Here is a 24,530-nt window from a genome sequence, read left to right as displayed (position 1 = left end):
GATACTCGTGGTACAACAGCACCCCATTTCAATATATGCTACACAGCCTTTGTAACAAAAATGCATGTTACGGACAGAAGAGCTCTGTAAACCAATGGAAAAGAGTAGAGAAATGAAGACACACAGCCAACGTTACCCGATATGATGCAAAAACATACACTGTTAAAAAGACAATTTTAACGAACAATTCTGGGTGGATATTCTAGAGTGTAAAATTTAAACTGCATAAAGTTTAACTTGTTACAACAATTATTTTACAAAAGGTGAAATTAGCACTTGATATGTTGAGACTACTAGAAGAAAACATAGGGGAAACAGTTGTGGTCATAAACACAGGCAAAGATGTTCTGTGCAAGACTCTCCTGCGCAAGAAAAGTATATCTAGAATCATCAGTTAGAGTGCATCTAATTAAAAAGCTTCCATTCAACAAAGGAAATAATTACCACAGTGAATGGACATCCTATAGAATAGGAAAAATCTTGACAGCTCTCATCCCAATATTAACAGTGGCAATCTATAAGGAACCCAGAAAAATTTAAAGCAAAACCCAATGAATAAATGTAAGAGTCAAACCAGTGAACCCTTCTCAAAAGTACAAGTTTCAAAAAATTATATGAAAATGATAACTTTCAGACTGTTTGAATATGTCAGTATGCAATGAAATAAAATGTTGTAAGCTTACTTGTTTTGGACATTTCTTCCTTATTTGATTGTCGATGTGTTCTCACATTGTGCTGTAGATTACTCTGTAACACTGCTATATAAAATCCATTTTGCAAATACAAAAGAAATAAAAACATCAGTTCACTAATCTTTATGTGGTTTTATTTAAGGACTATTATATAGGAACAGTATTATTATAAAAAACTGTAGAACTCTGGGTGATATGTTGACACATCTTTTAAGATTATTCAAATTAATGGGCTCAGTACACCACAGCTAAATATCAGTTCAGTTTTGTTCCATATTGTAAATTATCTCTTAAAAGACATTTTAAATAATTTTCATAATATTTCACATTCAATGAGATTCCTGGACAACCCACATTCCGAAAACTTGGTCATTTGTATCTTTTTAATTTTGTCTTGATGTTATGTGCTAATTTCCTGTCTTTTCTTTTATGGTGGCTATATATTTGCATTTCCTTGGTTGCTAAGATACTTGAACATCTTTTCACATATAGATTTTGCATAAAATTTTTCTTGAGCTTTTTTCCTTTGCTTATGTTCTGTCTTACCTAAACTATCTTTGTCATTATTTTTATTTATTATATTTGTCTTTTTGACTTGTAAGAACTTTTATGTATACTGTACATGACACTTCATTTGTGAATACCCTCCCTAACCCTGGATTTTGGTGCAGACAAGGTATTAAATTTAAAATAAGTTAATTTATAATTTCTTCTTTCAGATATAACTGTACCTTTTGTGCCTGAAATCTCACCGGACTCTAAGAACATATAGGCATCCGATTTCACTGTAAATTCTATTATTAATCTTTAAAATTTAGATTGAAGTATATTTGAAATTAATTTATTTTATTGTGGTGTCAAATGATATCTTCCTCTTTTTTTTTTTTTTTTCCCCAGAACCGGGGATTGAACTCAGGTCCTTGCGCTTGCCAGGGAAGCGTTTATTCTACTAAGCCATCTCTCTGGCCCCATCTTCCTCTTTTTAAGCTAAGCATTTTCTATTTATTGTCAAAGCACTGAAAATTAACATGCCCTCTTTGTAGCTTAAACTTTAAGAAAATCCAGTGACCATTGTCTCCATTTCTTCATTCCTTCTGGAATTGCATTAGCAATCAAATCTGAGTGTCTCCCCTTTGGAATGTTTTTTTTTCTTAGATGATCAAGTATTATCATATTTTGAAGAGAAGTTTATTTTTGAAAGGCATTTTCTCAATGAATCTGGTACTTTTAAAAGTATATTTTGTCAGTTTCTGTTTAAAAGATTACTTTAAAATTTTGTGTAATTATTTCCCTTGGAAGAAAGTGCTATCATTTTTCCAGGGGCAAAAAGATATTAACTGAGCTGTATAATATAGGTAATGTTTCCCTGTGACACAGCAGTGGATAAACTTCACTTGTGGCTCACTTTAAAATATTTTTTAAAATTTAAGTATGAAAATACCTTAAGTTTTCACAGCCTGAGCTGTGACAAAAATCTGTGGTGAGCAGGACAGTGACCTGGCTTCCTTGCTTCTCACCCAATTGTATTACAGAAAGGCAAAGGGAAGCACATGTGAAGCTTTTCCTGCCTAGCAATTAAAGAGAAGCCCTGCTTTACCTAAAAAAATCCTGTGTTTTCCTTTGGCATCTATGCAACTGAGATGCTAATTTGGTCATTGTAAATAGGATAGATCTAATAGTTCCTACAATTCTTGACAGCTTTGGGAAGTAATGGGGTAATCAACACTTGATTTTATGGAAGGGAAAATGGAATACAGGAAATAAGGGTATGACTACAAGACAAAATATCTTGGTTTTTAGTGACAGTGATAGTCAACCCTGCATTTAACTAAGACATGCAGCTTAAAAGTCAATGTCTGATTGGCTTGCCTCACTGGAATTACAGGAATCTTCCAGCCCTAACCCTAACTAAAACAGGTATTCAAGCTCCTATAGAAGGGTTTTAGCCAAGGATGACCCCTATCCTGTGTACTGAGCCTCCCTGTGCTGCACCGCAGGCCCCGTTATAATAAGCATGGACTTTGGTGGTCCTGTAAAAAAATGTACTGAGTTCAATTAAGTATTTTAAAAGAAACAGAAATTAGAAACTAATCAATGGAGTAAAAATCAAACCACCACCTAAGGCCAGGACACTAACAAGCAGACTGGCATGAATAGTAGATAAATTTCCACATGTTGGGAGAAAGTGGTAAACAAGGATTCCATATCCTGCTGGAGTATGTGAAACTTAGATTTAAAATTCCATTAGAAAAATATGTACACTATTGATTATAACACAAATACAGTAGGCTAAAAGTTATCCCAGATTAATGGCTTAAAAGAGTTAATATTGCTAAAACATCCTTAACACTTAGATGATGCTACAGGTTCTCTGTGATGTCAATTAAAGAACTTATGACATTCTGTGTAGAACTAGACAAACACAATCTTAAAAATATATATAAAACTACAGAAGCCTGGCAATAACAATTTTGAGCAAAGTGACCTGGAGACACCATTCTTCTGACATTAAAAGATACTGCACATAACCCTTAAAACAGTGTGACACTAGCACAGAGATGCAGAAGTGAGAGAGAAAAGAAAACTCATATAAACCAGCATATTTGAGTCAACTGATGTTAACGGAATGTGTTAGAGACACATTTTGATGTTTATGCACCTCACTTCCCTGTACTTTTATTTTTTCCCAACATTTGGGAAGTTTCCTATTATTTCTGTCAAAAGGACTTTTTTTAAATTTTATTTGTGTTATCTTCTGATTTTTCAGTAATCTCTAAATACACAGTCACTGGGATCCTCCCTGTCTTCTGGTTATTACTTCTGTCCTGATATGGTTGCTTCTGCTGCCCACAATCTCAACAGTTTTTAACTTCCTGCGCTACTACTTGGTACTAATTTAGAGACTTTAATTCTTTGCTGAACTGCTTTTTGCAAATTCTTCCTAATCTGCAGGCTAGCCTTGTAAAACTTAAAAATGCAGAGTAATCAGTTTCCTTTGAACTGTTTTCTGAGAGCCAGATAAACAATAATTTCTTTTAAACACTAAACCCATAAAGCCACCTGTTTAAAAATTTTCCTGCGCTCTGCTTACCTGTTTAGCGTCAAGACAAAGAAAGCACAGTATTTATTTCCATCTGAAATTTCATCAAGAGATTTTTAAAAGTTATTAATTCAAATAAACATTTAAATTCTTCCTTTTGTCCTCAAATTTATTCTTGAATTTTGGAAGACAAATGACTAGGACTTATACAAAAGTACCTGGTTTGCCAGCTGACCTAAAAAAGTGGCACTGTGTGTCTAAAGACAGATTATGAGGAAATACAAATTAATGGAAGAGAATTTATTAAGGACTAATATCTTGAACAATCAAGTTTTTGTTTGTATGGTAGTATCTTATATTTCTCCTTCAGTTACAAATAGTGGACAAGTTGTAAGTACAAAGGGTGGAAGTCAACATTTTATTGTTTACATAGAGAGCAGTACTGACTGACTGAAGTCTGACTCTTAACTAAAAATGCTAGAATCTTAGGGTGCTGAAAGGCTGAGGCAGGAGGATCCTGAGTAGAATCCAGCTTATGCACTTCGCGACTTACCAAAATCTTGTCCAAGTAAATAGCAGTATCTCCCCCTCTCAACACTTAATACTGCTTTTGCTCAGATTTAAGTTTGTATAAACTGGACCTCTGATGGTACTGCATTTAACTGCTTACTATTAAAGGTGTCAACACGGGAAAAACAGTCCTGCAAAATTTCCATGTCAATTTCATTGACAAATTCTTTGGAATTCACTTATTACTTAGTTCTAAGGATTTTTCACATACATAGCAGTGATGTGTACTACTGGTCAGGCAACTAACTGGTCTGATTCAACATACACTCACACATTAAATGGTGTTATAGACCAGTGGCCTGAAGTTCAACAGAGAATCAATTTGGGGTTCTGAGAACTTATCAGAAAATGAGAGAATTCTGTTGAGTCTTGGGCGGTTTTCTTTCATCTTCCCATGTCAGACCTTAATCTTTCCTGCTCTGTGCTAGTGGGAACTGTTCTGCCTCAGTAGGTCAGGGGAAATATATTCTTTCCAAAAGTCTCTTCTCTCTTAAGAGATACTAGCTAAAAACTGGAACTGGCTTTGGTAATTAGAAACTAGGCCAAAAAAAAAAAAAAAAAAAGAGTGAGGGGAATGCAACTCCCCCCACAGGCTACACTGCAATTGTGCAAGTGGAGTGATAATTGTGTCTGGAGCCTAGGTGAGACTGCACATTCACAAACACTTATCTCAGTTCTGATTCTTTCTCTCACATACCATGCACACACATTAGACTCAAGTGGAGCAAGTTCTCTACATTTTTTTTTTCACTACTATGGTTATGTAGAAGCAGAGTTTTCCCACAGACCTGGCTTTCTTATAACTTTAGGTATACAATTCTTCATATTTATTTTCCTAACACACTGAATTTTATTAGCATGTTCTTTGACTTTCAAGAAATTTGTTTTTAGAAGTATGAAAATGGATTTAAAACATGTTTAAATTTATATAAAGTTTTCAGACATAGCGGTATCTAATTTTGTGAAGTTATGAAAAAATACAAACACCAAATATCAAGTTGTCTCAAGTAGATGTTCCTTGACAGTATGGTTACATTCTGAAGAACTGATTGGAAATTGAAAGCAATGTAAATCAAAACTTCACTTAGCACACCTAACCTATAGCTTAGCCTGGTTTGTGGTAAATTGGACAGAAGACTTAATTTGTCCTAGAGAATGGGCAAAGCCTATTTCACAAAAAAGTGTCAAAACTCTTGACAGACTATCTGCTGGGGACCACACACTATAAATTAACATACAGTCTGTTGAAGGCCCTCCTTGCCCTGCCTTGTCTGCTGCTTTAGGAATGCAGAAATTCTACTTCCTCTCCATGAGGCTCTAATACTCACAGAGCAGGAGAATACACTGGAATCTTAGCTTTTTTTCTTTTATGATGTTAAATTTCCCATTCAACCACTACTTCTGTGCTGTTCCAGGAAGAGTACCCTACCTCTGCCCCTGCACTGGTAAATAAAATAGTGGATAGTTGACTTTTGGTCTTCGTTCCCAGAAGACACTGATCATTCCAGAGTTCTACTTTCTTACCATTGTTCTCTCTCTCTCTCTCTCTCTCTCTCTCTCTCTCTCTCTCTCTCTCTCTCTCTCTCTCTTTCTCTTCTGTCCACTGTGCACTCTAACTTCAGGGATGAGATCGGTGACTTGCTGAAGAGGTCCTTGATAACTAGTGCCATGGAAAAAGGTCTCTGTAACTGGCTCTAAATGTGACCTGAACCCACAACATTTTTGCCTGCCTGGTGGTTTCACTAAGGATGTTTGAAATGCATTTGGATCATGCATGACAATTCCAGAGACATCTAACACGGAGCTGTGATAAATGCTTTCAATGTAATTATTTCACTGGGATTAAAACAAAAGGTACTCTCTTTCTTTAAATCTATTTCTTTAAAATCTCTTTTAAACAATGTAAACTACACACATTCAGCTAGCAGTATCATCAAAATACTCCAGGAAATAATTAAATACAATCTGTGGTTTCCTCAACTGGGAACTTTGGATACTAAAAATTGGGACAAAGTAAACAAGAAAAGCTGAAGAGAGCTCATGGTACAGGAAAAACTCTTCTAAGACCTCCTGGACTTGGACCTTGGTATAATATGCTTTAGGACTGTTAAATTCTAGTACCCCACAAAGTTTGTTTTAGAAAAGGACAAGTGAAGAAAAAACATCCATTTTCTGGGGGAGACCCAGAGCTGAGTGATGCTTTTAAAGAAACTTATCCTGAGCCTCCAGACTATTTAATGATAAAATATCTCAAGTTTATATGTCTAAATACCAACAGGCTGTTTAAAAAGCCACCATGTAAGGAGATGTTCTTGGACTTTATTGTTTTCTGAAAGTGGTTTAAAATGATCCTAACTGTCAAAACGAGTTCATCCCTAAACATAGCATTTGATTTTAAACTAAAGAACTGAAATAGAATTGTTAAATAATGGATTCTAGGGGTCACTTACTCTCAGAATTTTAGATTCAGTGATTAAATGTATCATCTATCTTCTGATGATGTGAGACCTTTGGCTCTCTCCAGATGACAATACCCATTGTTACCTGGTAAATATTTACATTTTAATGTTAATCTACAAGAGTTGAAATGGATCAGGTTAATTGAAATAGAGCCAACATAACCAAAACTCTTTTGGCAGAGTCATTTACAGATATAGCATAGAAAATATAATATACTAATGAAACTCGTGAAAAGACTCTCTTAGCCCAGACCTCCACAATTTTTGAAAGCTGATAAAGTATACCAAAATGCCAGTATGGTCATCTTTGGGGGTTATGGTGACAGAGGTGGCAATGTTAGTGCAGGACTGTTCAGAGAGAGTAAGGTGGACTCAGAAGGCCAGCAACAGCTATGTAACAGAAACGTGGCTGCCCCTTCCTTATTTCCCTTGGAAGGGTTGCGCATGGTAACACGTGGTTGTAGTCCCACCTATGGGAGAGGATGAGGAGAAATGTCTAGTTTTGCAGGGACTGTTAGAGAGAACAAGATATAGCAAGCAAAATAAAACACAATGGATAATTACTGAGCCAGTTTGGGTTAATCTGTGGCCCAGAGATAAGAAAAGTTACTAATATTAAAATCATTAATGCCAAAACAAATAAAAAGGGACATTTAGAAGCCTCTTTCAAAGAACCAGAGTGCAATGATTTACTGCTAATAATCAATGCTCCTGGCCGAAGGAAAATATTCTCCGTGATGCTATTTTACAACTAGAATTGTACTGTGAGAAAAAAAATGGTCAAAATTGCCTTGAGACTTTCTTTGCACTAAAGAAATAATCTTGCATTGTGTATAAATGTGAGCTACAGGAAAATCAGACACTTCTGGCTCTTAAGGCATTCACTGTCACAGCCTGGAGCTGCTCCTTCTCCAGCATTAGAACTTGAAGACAAAGTTTCCAAGACAACTGTAATCAAAGTCTCAACTACTACATCTGAGAGCGGACCTTCAGGCCAGCCTCCACCTTCAGCCTCAGTGGGTGAGGCCTCCATAGGGTTTTCTCTACTCCTAACTGAGTTTATTCAAGCTCCTCAAGGACGATATCCCTTATAGGACATAAATGAGAAATTTAAAACTATCCACGTTTTTATGTCTTTTCAGTTTTTATATATTCCTAATAAGTATGTTGAGGTCTTTAAAGGAGTTACTCAGATTTATAAACTAGATTAGAGAGATGTATGTTATGCCTACCACAAACACTGACAATGGGTACAGACTTTAATCTATGAGCTTAAGTGTATTACAGATTCCTGGGGATGCACATTTTCAGTGTGGATTTAAATGGAGCCTAGGCAATACTGCTATAGTGATGACTAGCTATAGAACTCAAACTATCTTAGATACCTTTGCCCCAATACCAAGATTTCTTCTGAACTGTTAACTGCCTTTTTCTGTCCCCAGGGGTAATAGATCTGTTTTGCAGGCTGGAATTTAGAAACTTTGATTCAAAGTTATATACCAAAAAGTAGTACCTAACAATATAATTAGAACACTCTTATCCTCTCACTCATTCTCTTTCAAAAGGTTAAAAAAATAGCCACTATAGTTCCCTAATTACTACTATGGAGGCTAATCCCTGACTTTTTTCACATGAAGAAAGGGAAGCATGCGACATGAGGAGAGGGCTCATAACCACTTGGTTTATGCAAGGGATAGCCTGTTTTAGGAACAGGAAGAGAGCAGAGGTTCTTAAAGAAATCTGAAAGATAGGCTAAGAAAAGTACATTTAACATGAGCTGATAGGACAGGGAACTGGATAGGCTAAAATAGATACATTTAGGAATAGTTAGGAGCAGCACAGAAAATTTGGGTTCATCCTAGGTTGCAATGCTATGGTGTCCCTCCAAGTTACACCACACTCCATCTGTAGAGGCCTCAGCTGACCTGTCAGGCTGGCCACACGCAGTGCTTTGCATCTAGGCTGCAAGGTTATGGCCATTTTCTAAGCCATGTCACACTGTGCAGAGTCCTTAGATGACCTGTGACAATAGCCACATCTACAGCCTAGATGAAAACAGCTCCATATATACATTTTTATTTATTTATTTATTTATTTTTTTAAATTTTATTTATTTATTTATTAGAGAGAGAGAGAGAGAGAGAGAGAGAGAGAGAGAGAGAGAGAGGCCAGCTCACCCACCAGGGGGCGGGCTGGCTGGCATGTGGTGCTGGGGGATTGAACCGCGGTCCCTGATGCTTTTTGCTAAGCTTGTTCTAAGTAGGTGCTTTAGACCACTGAGCCATCTCTCCAGCCCCATATATACATTTTTAGTGCTGACTCCCACAACCATTCAGGTCTATTAACTACTGGATTCACTTTCTGTTCTGTTGGAGTCAAACATAACTTCTGTGTCTAGAAACATTCTTTGCTAAGGATTATAAGATACACCTTGGGAAAGCTTCTGATCTTGTCTTCCTACAACTGAGAAGGTTAGAATTTAGTTCTTGTGCCACAATTGGGAGTCACTCTTCTGTCCCTTCTTAACTGCCTCACCCTTGAGAAAAAAACACAGCTCACAACAGTGTTTGATCCCAGTCAATTCTTTCCTCTGAGGCTTGTGAAACAGAACTAACTTTCCAGAATGGTAAGATTCTCCTTCCTGGGACCCTTCCAAAATGAAATGGCTTTTCACTTATGTCTGGGTTGCATTTAAAAAAAATGGTCTAGATTTAATCTTAAAATTCTGAAAAAATAGATATACAAATTTTAGTCCAAGTTTATCTGTCTTTTAGTCCTTAGGCAAAACTGGAAATTAACTTCTCTCTCCCCTCAACAATGACGCTGACCGGTTTTCATAGAGCAGGGTAAAATGAACAAAACATTCCTTTGGAAATTTGTGAGTCTAATACGTTTTCAATGAGAACAAACATTAAAACATAGGCACAAACCCAGTTGCCAGAGGACTGCCTCTCATCATGGTTTCTCTCCAGAACATTTTGGAGGTTAACAATTATTTTCAGATATAATCTTTTTCTATACCCAAACCTGTCTTGTTCACTCCACTAGAAATAGTTAAAATTATCTTGTCAACCTGTCCCATTAGAGAAAAGTTATATGTGATTATCAAAACAGAATTTTGGGTTATCAGCTGTGACTACCCAACTACTATGGCTATCAAAGTAATGAGTAACTTGTATAGCTGGATATTCCAATCAGATAAACTTTCAGCCGAGGGCCCATCTTAAAAGCTATCTTTGATTTTACAAAGTAAAAGATTTATTCCTTCTGATTTTTTTTACAAGAGATTTCTGTTAATTAAACTACAAAAAGCCCTTACTAGTCTATAGTTACAAACTTTAAAACTATGATAGTTATAATTCAAGTTGGTAAAATATATTTGAGTGCTCTCTGATTTTATAAACAAATGGACTTGGTCTAATCTATAAGTATTTTTGTTTGAACTCAATTTTTTCTTTTTTGAAATTTTGTATTTTTAAAACATCTGTCTGTAAAAGTCTTTTGGTTATATTTTATATTTCAAAATGCTTGATATCCAGAAAAAAATAATAATTAAGCTTACTATTCCCACTACACTGTGAATGTCACTGATCTTCTCTTCTGGGTGCTCAAAGACTGAAGTTTGGAGACCAAGGCTAGAAAGATGACTGAGCTAAGAGGTCACCCAATATTCTGGCCACATGCCTCCAGGCTAACGAGGACCCAGGACATGAAAATATTTTCTGTACCAGCCTACAACTCTGGTGAGTTGCACAACCTCCTGACCCAGGAGACGTCTGTGCCTCAGAGGATGGAACACATTTAACAGTGTGCCGAAGGAGGATCACTACAGGAAAAAGTCTACCATGCATTCCTAGAGAGAAACTGGTCAAGCAAAGACCATGCATAATCCTGACTGCCGACAATGACAGAACTGACAGGCTCTACACGTGGTTCCATGGTAAATCCTGAGGAGACTTAACTGACCTTGATAGACAGCAAACGGTTAATTTTATTATTACAGAAAAGATAGCCACATTTAGTTATCATTAAAGTTATTAGGACTGACTGTGGTAGCATATGCCTGAAATCCCAGCACTTTGTAGACTGAGGAAGAAGGATTGTTGTGTTTGAGGCCACCTTGCGTTACACAGTGCACTGAAGTCAAAGTTGAATACAGAGACAGACCCTATCTCAAAAAAAATCGCCCAAAACAACAAAAAAGTTACTAGGTCACACTGTCTGCATAAGGAGTGATGGGTCTGACTACACACTTTGTATGGGATATTCCAACCACATGGACTATACAGTGGAGTCATTTTTTTCTTTAGGGAAACAGAATTTCTTGTACAGGGCCAACATCAATGAAGCCCAACACTTTCTGAATGGAATAGGCAATATAGCACCCTACAATGAGATACATGTGTGTAATGCAGGAGGAAGGAGGTAGCAATCAACGTGTGGTCAATTCAATGGCAGGTTCTCCACCCTCAACTAGAAGCATACTTAATCAAACCTTATGGAATGGACACTGACCCGTGAAAATGGGCAAGATATCCATCAGAATTGGAAAAGCCAAATGCAATAGCAATAGTTCCCTCTCCCTCCTGGAAGCACAGCATTCTCATCACCATTTTCATCTTTCTCCATTTGCACCAGAGGTCATATGCAGATAGATGCTTTGTAGGCTGTGAAGCAGAGAAATCACTGATTACTATGGTATTCAAGAGTTCAGGAATCCACTTATCTTTTCTTAAGACCTCTTTTAAATGGCAACGTTCAAACTCTATCTCCATTCTTTTCTTTTTCTCAGATAGGTAAAATGATAAGAGAAATGGATTTTTGTTTCTTTTATGGAAGTTTTGTTTCTTCCTCTGATGCCGGAAGATGATCCAGCAGTGCACCATGCCCCAAATTCTAAAATGCCAACCTCTAGTGGAGCAGCTTCACATGCTCTCCTGAACCCTTGGAGACCAAAAGGAGAGGTAGGATAAATATCATGAAATAATGGGTGTATGGCTGTAGTGAGTTGCTGAAGCTGGTCATTTGTCACACATGTGGGGGCAAAGCAAGACCGGTCTAAGAACAAAGAACACCTGGGGCAAGTTATTGGTTGTTGCTAGGTAATGCTGTCACCTGGTACTGGCATTGTCAAATGTCAATAAATGCTCCTACGGTGGTTGAGTAGTTTCTTTTCCTCCCTTATGTGTATTCTTCCCATCCTCTTGCTATTCTTCCCCCCAGGAACTTCAAGAGCCACACCAGTTTGCAACACATGACCTGCATCTTTTCTGCAGGTTTAACATAGCTGTAGATTTCAGTTTGAACATGGCTGGAGGTATTCTCTATTTCTCACTTTGAAACAGCCTTTTACACTAAGATGGCTCATGCTGCTTTTACATACTCTGGCTCCACATGCACCCTTCAGGTGGTTTGATCTGGTGTGGTTTTGTGTCTTGTGTGGTACTTGGCATGTGGCTACAGGGGTCTCATGAAATATTACAAGTACTTACTAGTTCAAATTCTGAAGATCAGGGGAAGTACTTTCATTTGCTAAAAAGCAATTCGATTTTAGAGCAAAAGGGATCTCCATTCACAGAAGCCATGAAATGAATCTTTCCTGTGGTGAAAGCAGCAGAGGGTAAACTATTAGCCAAGTATGTATAAAATAAATAGAACTGTGCCAGTGCTGCAGAAGGACACCAGTAGGAAGGTGGATATGGAGCCTCTGTGCCACCATGAGCTCAAGATGGAGTTCAAACCTTAATTGGCACAAGAAACAAGTCAGGCCACAAAGCTACATGTCAGGTAAGAGGAGTAACTCTTGGAACCTGCTCTGGGTCCCCATAAGTAGCAAAACTGGGATTGACTTCATCTCCAGATTTTAGCAGAGGACAAATGGACATTCTTGTGAACATGGGAAGGGCTAAGGAGCCCACTGTGGCACACCTTTATTATGTTTTGATCTGGGGGTTCCCAGAACATGACAGAAATTCCTACTCTGTGGGCGGGGCATGGGGGGTACTATGGAGTGATGGGGGCCATCCCAAGAGGGTGAAAGAGGGTGTCACTCACGCTGCACCTGGCCTGGACCCGTAGGTCCTGCAGGCGCAGGGTAGCTGGAACCTCTCCCACACACTCACTGGGCCTGGGCTAGGACTGGGTCTGGGGGTTCCCGGAACGCAGCAGAAATTCCTACTCGGTGGTCAGGATAGGGGAGGTGCTGTGGAGTGGTGGGGGGAGTCCTAAGGGGGTGGAAGAGGGTGCCACCCACACTGCACCTGGGCTGGAACCAGTAGGCCCTGCCAGCACAGGGTAGCCGGAAGCTTTCCCACACATTCACCGGGCCTGGGCTAGGACTAGGTCAGGCTCTATTTTTTCAATTACCACAAAGCCTATAAATTCAGTGGCTTACTAAAAGGGGTAAGAAATCTGTATAGTAGCATACAAGCTGTCCTCTGCTGAGTAAGTAAGCCCTTATAAATTCAGTTAGTTGCCAAGCTGCACTTGTTTGAGTAATAAGTACTCTCTCAATTTGGAGGCAGATGTTACTTTGCATCTTTCTGGAAAATTAAAAGGACATCAAATGACTGGTTTTATAACTTCAAATCACTGTTAGGTACATATACATAGATACAGTCACACACACATAGTCTCGTTACCCAAGTGGCACTAAATGTGATCCTCTTCATTCTATAAAGTGACTGGAATTACAGACAAGCACCATGACATCAGGCCCCAAAACACTTTAGTGGAAACAGCATTAAATTTTAATTCAGTAACCTTGTTCCAAAGGAACATGGAATACTCACTTCATGAGGTAAGAGCTTTCATTTTACTGAAGCCTTTTTGCAACTGTAAATATCTAGTAAGAAAATCACATCAACAGCTTGGAAAGTTCATGTTAAAATTCAAATATAGTGTGGCTTTCCAAAAAATTCTCAAAGAATGGACCATTTCATAACCTGAAAGTAGATGGCAATTTACAGATATCCTTGCACCTTTGACAAATACCATGACAGTTAACTTGTCATTATTCTGCAGTATGCAAAATGAAAATTTATCCTTAGACATTCCTCAAATTAATTCTATCATATGGAGTATGCTGTGAGAACTGGTTAAATAATTTATGATAGCATTGTTTGTAAGAGTTCTTTGCAGTATAAATTTTTTAAAGACTCCCCAGGACTCATCTTCAAAGATTTAACTCTTTTGTATTAGAGAAAGGGTCAGTTCAGAGTGGCCTATGTACCCCAGGCTGGCCTCAAATTTGTAGAAGTCCTGCCCTAGCTTCCCAAGTTCTGGGCTTACACGCATATACCACCACAGGTAGCAAAAGTGAACTTAACTATGTACACTGTATTTGTCTGGCTTCACTACAGAACAAACGTTTTATAACAAAATGAACATTTGATAGATTCAGAATACTGAATATATCTGTAAATTTGCTCCCCAGTTCTGCCATTATGTCCAACAGATTTGATGCTTGGTGAATAACCACCTGCCTATTCCCTTTCTATAGCTTCCTCAAAGATACATCATTTAATGCCTAGTGAATTTTAAAGCTGGGAAATCCACTGTACATATAATTGTGTTTTTAAATAACTGCTACTCTTTAGTAGGAATGGGGATGCTGAATATTGCTAGAATTCATCATAAAGTTTTGGCCCTCACTGTATTTGTAAAGTATCACTCATATACAAATTTGAGTGTTATGCAAGGTGTAAACTGAAACATACATAAGCAGCAGAGATCACATTATGTAGAACATGATCACACTTGCCTTGAATAAAGAGAAGTGTGTTCTTTTATAGGAACCAAGAAAAGGCAGGGCATATTAGGCAGGAAGAAGCCAATGAACATCTGTGGTTAAAGTTCTCTGATAATCTTTTTTTTTTGCTTTCTAGAATTTATTTTTTTCCTATAATTTTATTGATAAACAAGTAGCAATGAGATAGTTTTAAATCAAATTGATAGGTCAGTTTCAATAATTAACACATTGCATACATTCTTCCTAGTGGTCAATTGCTGTACAAGATGCAGGCATGATATCCTATTTACAAACACCATTAGAACAAATCACTCTATTCATTAAGAGAATGTAACTATATATCTATCCTAACTGCTTTGAATACAGATACAAAACGGACATTCATCTGTATATGGTTTTTTAAGTTCCGTTATTTGAATATTATAGGTGTGTAAACTCAGCAAAATATTCTAAAAGACTCCAGTAGCCCATAATAGTATTGGGTCTTCCGCTTGACTGGCAATGTCAGAAATTATTGACATGAGTCCCCCACAGCTCAGCATAACAGCGTGACTTTCCTTCCTATATTTCATCTTCATACTTTTCTACTGGATGGTTAAGACCAAGGTAAAGCAGAACCTATGCAACAAGAGTTGTGGCTTTTGGGTCTGATATGGTCAGTCAAATCCCCTCAGGATTTATCCTGAGATCCTGTACCTCAGATTGTAGATCCTTTGTCAGTGTCAGCCATGTGGATGAGTCACAGCCATTGTTTGGCCAATGTGCTCTCTGTAGAAGCCTAAGACAATTTTTCTCTCCATGTGACTCTCCTTAGGCACACTCTACATCATCGATCACTTTCCTCTTTGGCCCCATAATCTCCTTGATCAGAAAATTTGGGACACTACCGATTTACATGACATTACAGTACAAGTTCTCATATGTCCTGAGTCTTAAGTGACCTTGGAAGGCTAGGGCCAAAATGTTGGCTTTCCTTGCAGCCCTCCTTTTTCTCTAATTTTGGTCTGCAAACTTAGGTTGTTAACCATCCAGAAGACAAGCTTATTGTTATTACCATACAACTTAGGCTGTTAAGCTTAGCCTCACTATCTGTCTGCATATCAAACATCTTAGGCATAATATGGAACAGGTATTTTTCATCAGGTATTTATAAGTTGAACTTTAAGTCCCTACAGAATATGATAAAAAAAACATTTAAAAATTAGAATATATTTTGAAAATAGGCATACAGAATTATACACTTCTTATGTTTACACATAAGTCTAAAAATCTCACCATATACAACCTTGAAGGACAGTCCCACAATATTTCTTTTCCTGTCTCTTGCTTTCATTCACCACCCCCTTCTTTTTGAACAATCATCTACCTGAGAGACAACACAGCAGCAACTGGCATGTCATGACAAGCAGCCCATATTCAGAAGACCAGAATGACAGGCACTCCAAGCATGAAACTACTATTACAAATTACCATCTTGCATGTCAGTAAGCACAGTCTTTTGAAGTGTCTCATGTAAATTTTCAGGTGTCTCCAGATGTCCCCAAGACCTGTAAAATTCCTTGTCCTATCTCCTTTCTTGTGCTTGTGGATGACAGCCTGAGACGATGAACTGAGTTCCCTGCAGAGTAGTGCTTCTGTTGGCAAGCAGACTGACACCTAGAAGAGTCAATTCCAGCTAGAGATTTACACTCCCACTTTCTAGCTATTTTAAAAGAAAAAAGGAAATGAGTGTCAGCTCTCGCAGGTCACATGGGCTGAGTGGACAACCTATGGAGAGAAATCTTCAACAGGGTTGTTATCACAGAGAAATCAACATCAGTATCTGTCTGCTGGTAATTGCTTGCATATGATTGTTAAAAACTGAGAAAACTAGGGCTGGGGAGATGGCTCAGTGGAATAAGCGCTTCCCTGGCAAGTGCAAGGGCCTGAGTTCAAGCCCTGGTTTGGAAAAAAAAAAAACAAAAACAAAAAACAAAAAACGAGAAACGTTTGAGAAGACATGGAAATTTTGACCTGAGCAGGGACTAGAATGGTTATACATAGGTTGCTGTGGACATGGAAACGAAGAGCCAATCTTCAGGTAGGGTGGACTTATGGTAGTTTAGTAAAAAAAATGAATTAACATTAAGGTTTTGTAAAGGTGATCTGGACTGAGTGAAACTGCCAGTCACAAGAATTTGGCTAAAGGTTGGAGTAGAGGGAAAGGGAGTTTAATTAGAGCTATGGTAAACACAAGCAGAAGGGAAAGTATTTTGGCCCTGAGGTAAAAGACAATTGAAATTGTAGTAAAATTTGAGAATAATTTCTACAGAAAATGTATAATCAATGGTCTATTATAAAGAGCATAGAGAGCTCTAGGGAATTTTAGAATCTTATATGGTCCTAACTTGTCATTTTAGTACCTTGAATAGCCATAGACATTGGAAGGATCAGGACTGTATAGCTAGCATTTAGCTTTCATAATGGCACAAGTAATCTTTTGTTGTTAGAATGTCTAATACCTTTTGATTTTGGAGTACATCTTGGAGTACATTTAGGACAGAGAACAGTCATGTTATCTTTTTATAGTGAAGAGCTGCTATATTGGATGGCATATAGACAGATGATTTTTTTTTTTTTTTTTTTTTTTATAACTCACATGCCTCTGAAAAGAGAAAACATAAACAGTGGAAAAAGATCAAGAGACCAGACCAGAAAGAAAACTAAGGCAAGACAGACTTCACATTTCCTGTACTGTGTAGGGGAGCCAAGCCAGTTTGTTTCAGTGTAACCTGTCATCCAAGACTTAAGAATGGGCACCAAACTAGTGTCATTTAACTGGTAGGAGTCCCACAGTATATATAGCTGTCTATGATAAGATTAAACCCACAGCAGTTACAAGTCAAAACACTTTAATCAAGTCTAAATGTAATATATAATAACACAAATATAATACCTTATCTACAAGAGCAAAACATCCTTTAAGGAAACATCAAGTGACTCATAACTGGCTCAAATGATGACAAACAAGAATGACATGATTACCTAATTTAGAAATTAAGAAATAAAAGTGAACTCTTATCTCCTGTTAATTGCTATGAAAAATTAAAAGCAATATGTTCTGGCCACCAATAGTCATTTGAGTTTCAGATCAAGAGGGAAGAGAAGTTCGGGAATCTGCAGAAGGCAGGCCAGCAGAGGTAGGGAGAGGTGGACAGTTTTCTATTTGAGTACAGAGAAGTGTGGGAGAGTAAGAATTTCTGAGAGCAGAAAAATGTAATAGTCACACCTCGTAAGGGAAAATGAGAGGCAGCACAGCCTATACTGAATGTCTTCAGTTGGGGGCCGGAGAAATGGCTCAGTGGAATAAGTACTTCCCTAGCAAGCGCAAGGGTCTGAGTTCAATCCCTGGTTCCACAAAAAAAAAAAAAAAAAAAGAAAAAAAGAAAGAAATGAATGTCTTCAGTTAAAGTCAAGGCCATAAGCAAACAAAGGAATGATAGTAGGCAGTTGTCATACTTCTTAGTCAATCAGTGATGGGAGCCAGTCTCCCTGGGGAAGGTCTATCCATGACTAACACTAGGTTACATGGGCCTGGAAGGTGAAGACAGGTTTTCTGTCTCAGGGGATAAAAGACAGCAGAACTGTGAGGCAGTCCACCACAAAAAGGAAGGAAGGAGTTTCATTGAAGAGGGGGCTCAGTTTAAGAGAGACAGCAACTTCAGCAGCAGAAACAGCTGCCCACACAATAAGAGGAAGGGGGCTTTAAAGGCACAGAGTAACAGGAAGTGGGGAGCTGCCTGGGTTTCTTAGCAGCCAGAAAAAAAAAAGCATATTGAGGGCTTACCCAATCTGAAATGCCCAGCACGATCTGTCAGACGCTGAACAGCTACAGGCCCCTTGATCTGAGGACACTGCCAGGTGGTCTTAGCAGGTAGAGAGGACCAAGAGAACTTAAAGCCTTTCAAAGAACAGCTTGTCTCCCTTCCGGGGTATTGGCTTCCAAATGTAACATATGTAAGCAGCAGAGACCACCAGGTTTGTTCAAAAGCAACATGGCATAGAATTTATTGTGCCTGGCTTTAAGCAGAGTGCAATAAGACCTTTGGCCCAAAGAGAAGTGTGTCCCTTTCATAGGGATGGACTGAAGGCAGAGGACAGGTGCAAGTTCTCAATGAGCACCTGTGGTTATAGTTCTCTGGCAAGCTTGCACCTCAATGAGCAGAATTCTTTGAAGTGTCCCAAGTAAATTTATAGGTGTCTCCAGATATCCCCAAGACCTGCAAAATTCCTTGACCTATCTCCTTACCTGTGCTTGTGGATGACAGCCTGAGATCCTGAACTGAGTTCCCTGAAGAGAAACGCTTCCACTGGCAAGCAGGCTGGTGGCTGAGACAACACGCTTGGAGACTTACATGAATATCCATAATTATTAATTTCCATGATAATACTGCAGTATGTGTTATCTGATGTGTACAGAATTGAGTCTGAACTCAGATTTTCCAAAATGATTCCATTCTTCTAACGTTTTTGTTGATGTATTTTCTGATGTGTACAGAGGATTGAGTGCATACTGAAGACTTGCTACCTTCATTCTATTTGTTAGATTTCTCTCCAGTTTGAATTTTCTGGTGCATAGTAATGTCAGATTTTCACCTTAAGCCATTATTTTACTCAACACATTGGTATGGTTTCTCTTCACTGTGGATTAGTTTATGGTTAACAGGTAACTCAAGGTTTGCCTTATTAAACACATGAAAATTATTTTTCCGACAGAAACTGTCCAGTGTTTTCCAAGGCTCAAAAACTGAAGACTTTTTGCGACATTTCTCAGTTGTTTTCAGGATTTAATATCCAATGAATTCCAAATTCAGAATTTTCACAGACCATGCCTGACACTTTCCAGTATGGATGACATGCTTAGTTAGGCTTCAACACACACTAACAGCACTGCTATACCACTGAATTTATTAACTATTTTTCTCCTCCTTGAGTAAAGATCTTAACTCATTCATTATACTTAAGGTTTCTCTCCAGTATGAATACTTTGGTGCTTTGCTAGGGATGACCTATACCTGAAAACATTAGCACATTCATTGCATTTGTAAGGTTTCTCTCCAGTGTGGATTCTCTGATGACTTGCTAGGTATGATTTGTGCCTGAAAACCTTACCACACTCATTACATTGGAAAGGTTTCTCTCCAGTATGGATTATCAGATGTCTTGAAAGGTAGCAATTGTGACTAAATACCTTGCCGCATTCATTACATTTGAAAGGTTTCTCTCCACTGTGAATTGTTTGATGTTGGGCAAAGTGTGAAGTTTCATCAAATACTTTCCCACAATGATTACAATTGTAAGGTTTCTCTCCAGTGTGGATTCTCTGGTGCTTTGCTAGGTATGACTTGTGACTGAAGACCTTGCTACATTCATTACATTTAAAAGGTTTTTCTCCAGTATGAATTCGCCTATGTTGCGCAAGGTAGCAATTTCGACTAAACACCTTGCCACATTCATTACATTTGAAAGGTTTGTCTCCACTGTGAATTGTATGATGTTGGTCAAGGTGTGAAATTTGATGGAACACTTTTCCACATTCATTGCATTTGTACTGTTTCTCTCCATTGTGAATTGTACAATGATTTGCAAGGTGTGATATCTGATTGAAGACTTTGCCACATTCATTACATTTATAAGCTCTCTCTTTAGTATGAATTCTCCAATGACGGGCCAGAGATGAGTTTAGACTGAATACTTTGCTACATTCATTACACTTGTAAGGTTTTTCTCCAGTATGAATTCTTCGATGACATATAAGGTATGAATTCTGATTAAACACCTTTCCACATTCATTACACTTATAGGGTTTCTCTCCAGTATGAATGCGATGATGACGTGCAAGGTGGGAACTACGACTGAACACCTTGCCACATTCACTGCATTTGAAAGGTTTCTGTCCAGTGTGAATTATCTGATGTTCTGCAAGGTGTGAATTGCAGCTGAACACTTTACCACATTGGTTACATTCATAAGGTTTCTCTCCAGTATGGACTCTTTGATGTCTTGCTAGGGATGTCCTATGACTGAACAGTTTACCACACTGACTACATTCATAAGGTTTCTCTCCAGTATGGGTTCTCTGATGATTTGCCAGGTATGACCTATGACTAAAGACCCTGTCACATTCATTACATTTGTAAGATTTTTCCCCAGTATGAATTATCAGGTGCTGTGCAAGGTAGCGACTATGACTAAAGACCTTGTCACATTTATTGCACTGGAAAGGTTTCTCTCCAGAATGAATTCCCTGGTGATTTGCTAGGTGGGACTTGCGGGTAAATACCCTGTCACACTCATTACATTTGTAAGATTTTTCTCCAGTGTGAATTATCAGATGCTGTGCAAGGTAGCGACTGTGACCAAAGACCTTGCCACATTTATTGCACTGGAAAGGTTTCTCTCCAGAATGTATTCTCTGATGATCTGGTAGGTGTGAAGTCTGAGTAAAATCTTTGTCATATTCATTACATTTGAAATGTTTTTCTCCTGAATGCATTCTCCAATGACTTACCAGTTGTGATGTCTGACTGAAGACCTTTCCACACATCTCACATAGAAATTGTTTTTCTCCAGCATGGACTACCTGATGCATAGCAAAGCATGCTCTTTGATTCAAAGATTTGTCACACTCATTCCATTTGTATGGTTCTGTATCAATGGACATAACCGATTCTTGTGTGAAAAATAAAGAATCAAGATAATCATTTTTATCATCATGAAAAATGTTTGTTTTGACACTAGAAGGATTTCTTTGGTGAGATGAAACTGAGGAATCACTGCTGATAGACTCTTCAGTGTAGTTCCGCTGACTAATATTCCTTTCTATTTCAAATAGCTGTTGTTCAGGTAGACATGACTGAAAGCTTACTCCAAACCAACTTTTAGTATGTTTCTGTTCTGTACCCCTTCTACTATATTCATCCTTTGTATCAGTGAAATTTTCCTTTTGATTCCCACATAATCCTGTGTTAGATCTTTTATCCTCTCTCCAATGAATCTCAAAATCACATATATTTTTCTGGATTTTGTTGAAGTAAAATTCTTCAGTACAATGGAGTTTATGTCTTTCCAACATTACTGACTGGAACATTTCTCCTGTATCACTTTTCCTCTTTGGAGGAAATTCCTTGATGACAGATTGAAGAGAAGTATCTAGGAAATACATAAAATAATTGGGTTTTATTTAATTACAGATGGTAAATAAATTGTGTTACTGAAACACATGACACTAAACCAAAAGAAATAATGGTAACTAAATAGTTATAAAACGATTTTTACATTTTAAGAAAACAAAGAATAAGTCTGATTATATGTAATTCACATCAACTGCAGAAATGCTCAGTGTGCAACAAAGTATGACCAAAACACTCACATTGCATATACTTATTCAATGGTTATCTTGCTATTGTAATTATCAGTCCCCAAGTGGTGAGAAATACATCTTTTGTGGTTTACACATACTACCCTATGGTATTTTTAGTGGAAGATGGGGGTAAATGAGACATAAAAGGATCCTCTCAGCATAGAAAGTACAGAAGAGAGCTCACTCAGTCTTATTAAACAAAAGGACCTTGAAATATTTACTATAGTTACTTTTATTCATTTCACATTATTTTTTAAAAACCTCAAGAAAAACTATCATTACTTTGTAATTTAGGATAGAGGTAAGAATTATGTTTTTAGAGCCTAATTTATAGAGTATAAGTGAGCGAAAAAGGATTCATATACTGAAGGCTCAACAATGTTCTCAAAGATACAAAGACAGTACATAATATTATATAACAAGTCAGCAAATACAAGAAGCATGGAAAGTAATATTTCAAAAGAGAAGAGCTGTGTTGTAACAGTGCCAATCAGGCACTCCTTATAGAAAATGTTACCTGAGTCATCAACACTGGACATATTTAGTGTTCTGAGAACAGCTAAAGGGGGAATAGGTGTCTTTATTTATACTGTGATGTTAGTGTAGGAATCCTCTGTGCTTACTGCAGTGTGCCAAATAACAGATATATATTAAGAAGTAACAGGGCCGGGGAGATGGCTCAGTGGAATAAGCGCTTCCCTGGCAAGTGCAAGGGCCTGAGTTCAATCCTCGGTTCCGCAAAAAAAAAAAAAAAAAAAAAGAAGAAGTAACAGTGCATTGCATCCAGATCAATGAAGTGCATGAGAAACAGCCAGCATACAAGAAAAGAAATATGTAGGGCAAGGAATAAGGGGCAGGAGAAAGCCAAGGTTGGTCCTGGTAACTCTCTGGAATTGTAAGCGACAGGGTCCATTAATATAGCTACCTTTGTAAAAGAGAAACATACGTAGCAAATGGGAGAAAACTGTCCCATTTTTAACTATGGGAATGAATGTTCAGATATGTATGCTGGGGGAGAAGGTGGAACAGCATTAATAGGGTAGCAGTGTGATAGTGCAGATTCACATCTGCTAAAGTATCTTTAATGAAATATATCAAATTGAGAACCTATAAATTTTATGTATATTTAACAAAATCTATTTATATATTATATAGATATATTATAAGAGAGTATGTGTAGGAATGTTCTAAGTAGGAACTGAAAACAAAAAACTTGAAATAACCGAGACGATGTATTAATTCTGTTCCCACACAGAAAGTCAATTTAGCTTTTATCAAAAGTATAGCAACAACAACAACAACAAAAAAAAGTATAGCAACCTAGGAAAAACAATGGGCCCAAAGTGATGATTATTTGGCTAAGGAAATAGAAATAGCTTTGAAGAAACAAGTCTAACATTAATCAAATCTCTGAAACTGAAAAATAAACCAGAAATAAAAAAGAAAAATGAAAATAGATACCAACTCTTAAGGGTCCCCAAGCACAAACCATGAGATGGTTCACTGATCAAGAACAACCCAAAGCAGATGATCTGTCTTATCACTTGTTGCCAGAAGACCAGTAATGGGTGACTTTATTTCACAATGCTCATGTTATTCACAGCAGACAGGCATTTATCAGAGTAAGATGAGTGAGATCAGTATAAAAAATGTTTTGAGAAACAAAGGAAGAGACTACTCTACCTATCTTGGGGGAGAGTGCTACCACACATTTAAAGAACTAAAGCAAACATACTCTGAATCATCTACAATATTGAACACTTGTTCTATGAGGGAGGATTACCTTCATGAGAAAGCCAATCTCTAATGGATTTGGTATAAAATCCTCAACAAAATACTATCAAAAACACATTAAAATTGATCATTAACCATAATCATATGAGATTTATTTCTGGAATATAAAGATAACATCAGTTCATGCACACCACAATAAAAGAGCAAAATAAAAGAAAAAGTCACATGATTATTGTAGGTGATATCAAAAATTATTTCAAGAAGTTAATTCCAGTTGGCTGTTGTGGTGCACACATGTAAATCCAGCATCTGAGAGGCTGTGGCAGGATAATCTTGTGAGCCCCAGGCTATATAAACCCCAATTCTGGTGGTATGTATGCCATAATTGAATAGATATTCCAGAAGAGGTATTTGGTTGCTTTTGTTTAATTTGATGTTTTTTTTTTTTTAATTTTTTAAACAGTGCAAAATAGTGTTAAAACAGAAAAATTACAAGGGATACAGAATTTCACTTAACAAAATAATATAAATTTCACAGTATGTTATATTGCATAGTGCTGTCTTCCAACCAGTTATTCATATTACCAGATAAATACCTGAAAAATTGGAAGAAAAAAAGAAACATATAAGAAATTAAGAGAAAAAGGAGAAACAATTGAAAAAAGGAGATAAAACAAATTAAGCATTTCCTGCTCCTTTCCATAGGCAAGCAGAAATCCACAATACAGTTGTCCAAACCATCCTGCTTATATACATACATATATCTCTTTCCCCCATTCCCCCTTTTGTCCCAGAAGAGGTTTTTGTAAACCCATGTTCATACTATTATGATTCACAGTAGAAAAGGAGTAGAAGCACCCCAAGAGTGTTAACAAAATCTGGT

General features: G+C 37.5%; 1 protein-coding gene across 6 annotated transcripts in view; it reads right to left on the bottom strand.

Moving 5' to 3' along the window:
• Positions 1 to 13,185: 13,185 nt before the first annotated feature.
• LOC101584240 (zinc finger protein 83) overlaps positions 13,186 to 24,530 on the bottom strand; it is a 36,927-nt gene continuing 25,582 nt past the window's right edge. For 5 of the 6 annotated variants that reach the window (XM_023704851.1, XM_023704856.1, XM_023704853.1 and 2 more), the window contains one exon: positions 17,928 to 21,702. In XM_023704851.1, the coding sequence (XP_023560619.1) occupies positions 19,511 to 21,702 (2,192 nt within the window). In that variant the 3' untranslated portion in view covers positions 17,928 to 19,510. Of the gene's footprint in view, positions 13,304 to 17,927; positions 21,703 to 24,530 lie in introns of those variants that run through there. The other variant, XR_002818825.1, reaches the window with a different exon arrangement.

The sequence above is a fragment of the Octodon degus genome, unplaced genomic scaffold (genome assembly GCF_000260255.1).
Source record: "Octodon degus isolate 3935 unplaced genomic scaffold, OctDeg1.0 scaffold00206, whole genome shotgun sequence".
NCBI classification, from domain to species: Eukaryota; Metazoa; Chordata; class Mammalia; order Rodentia; family Octodontidae; genus Octodon; species Octodon degus.
The sequence above is the reverse complement of the archived record's forward strand: the minus strand, read 5'-3'. Positions and strand labels throughout refer to the sequence as shown.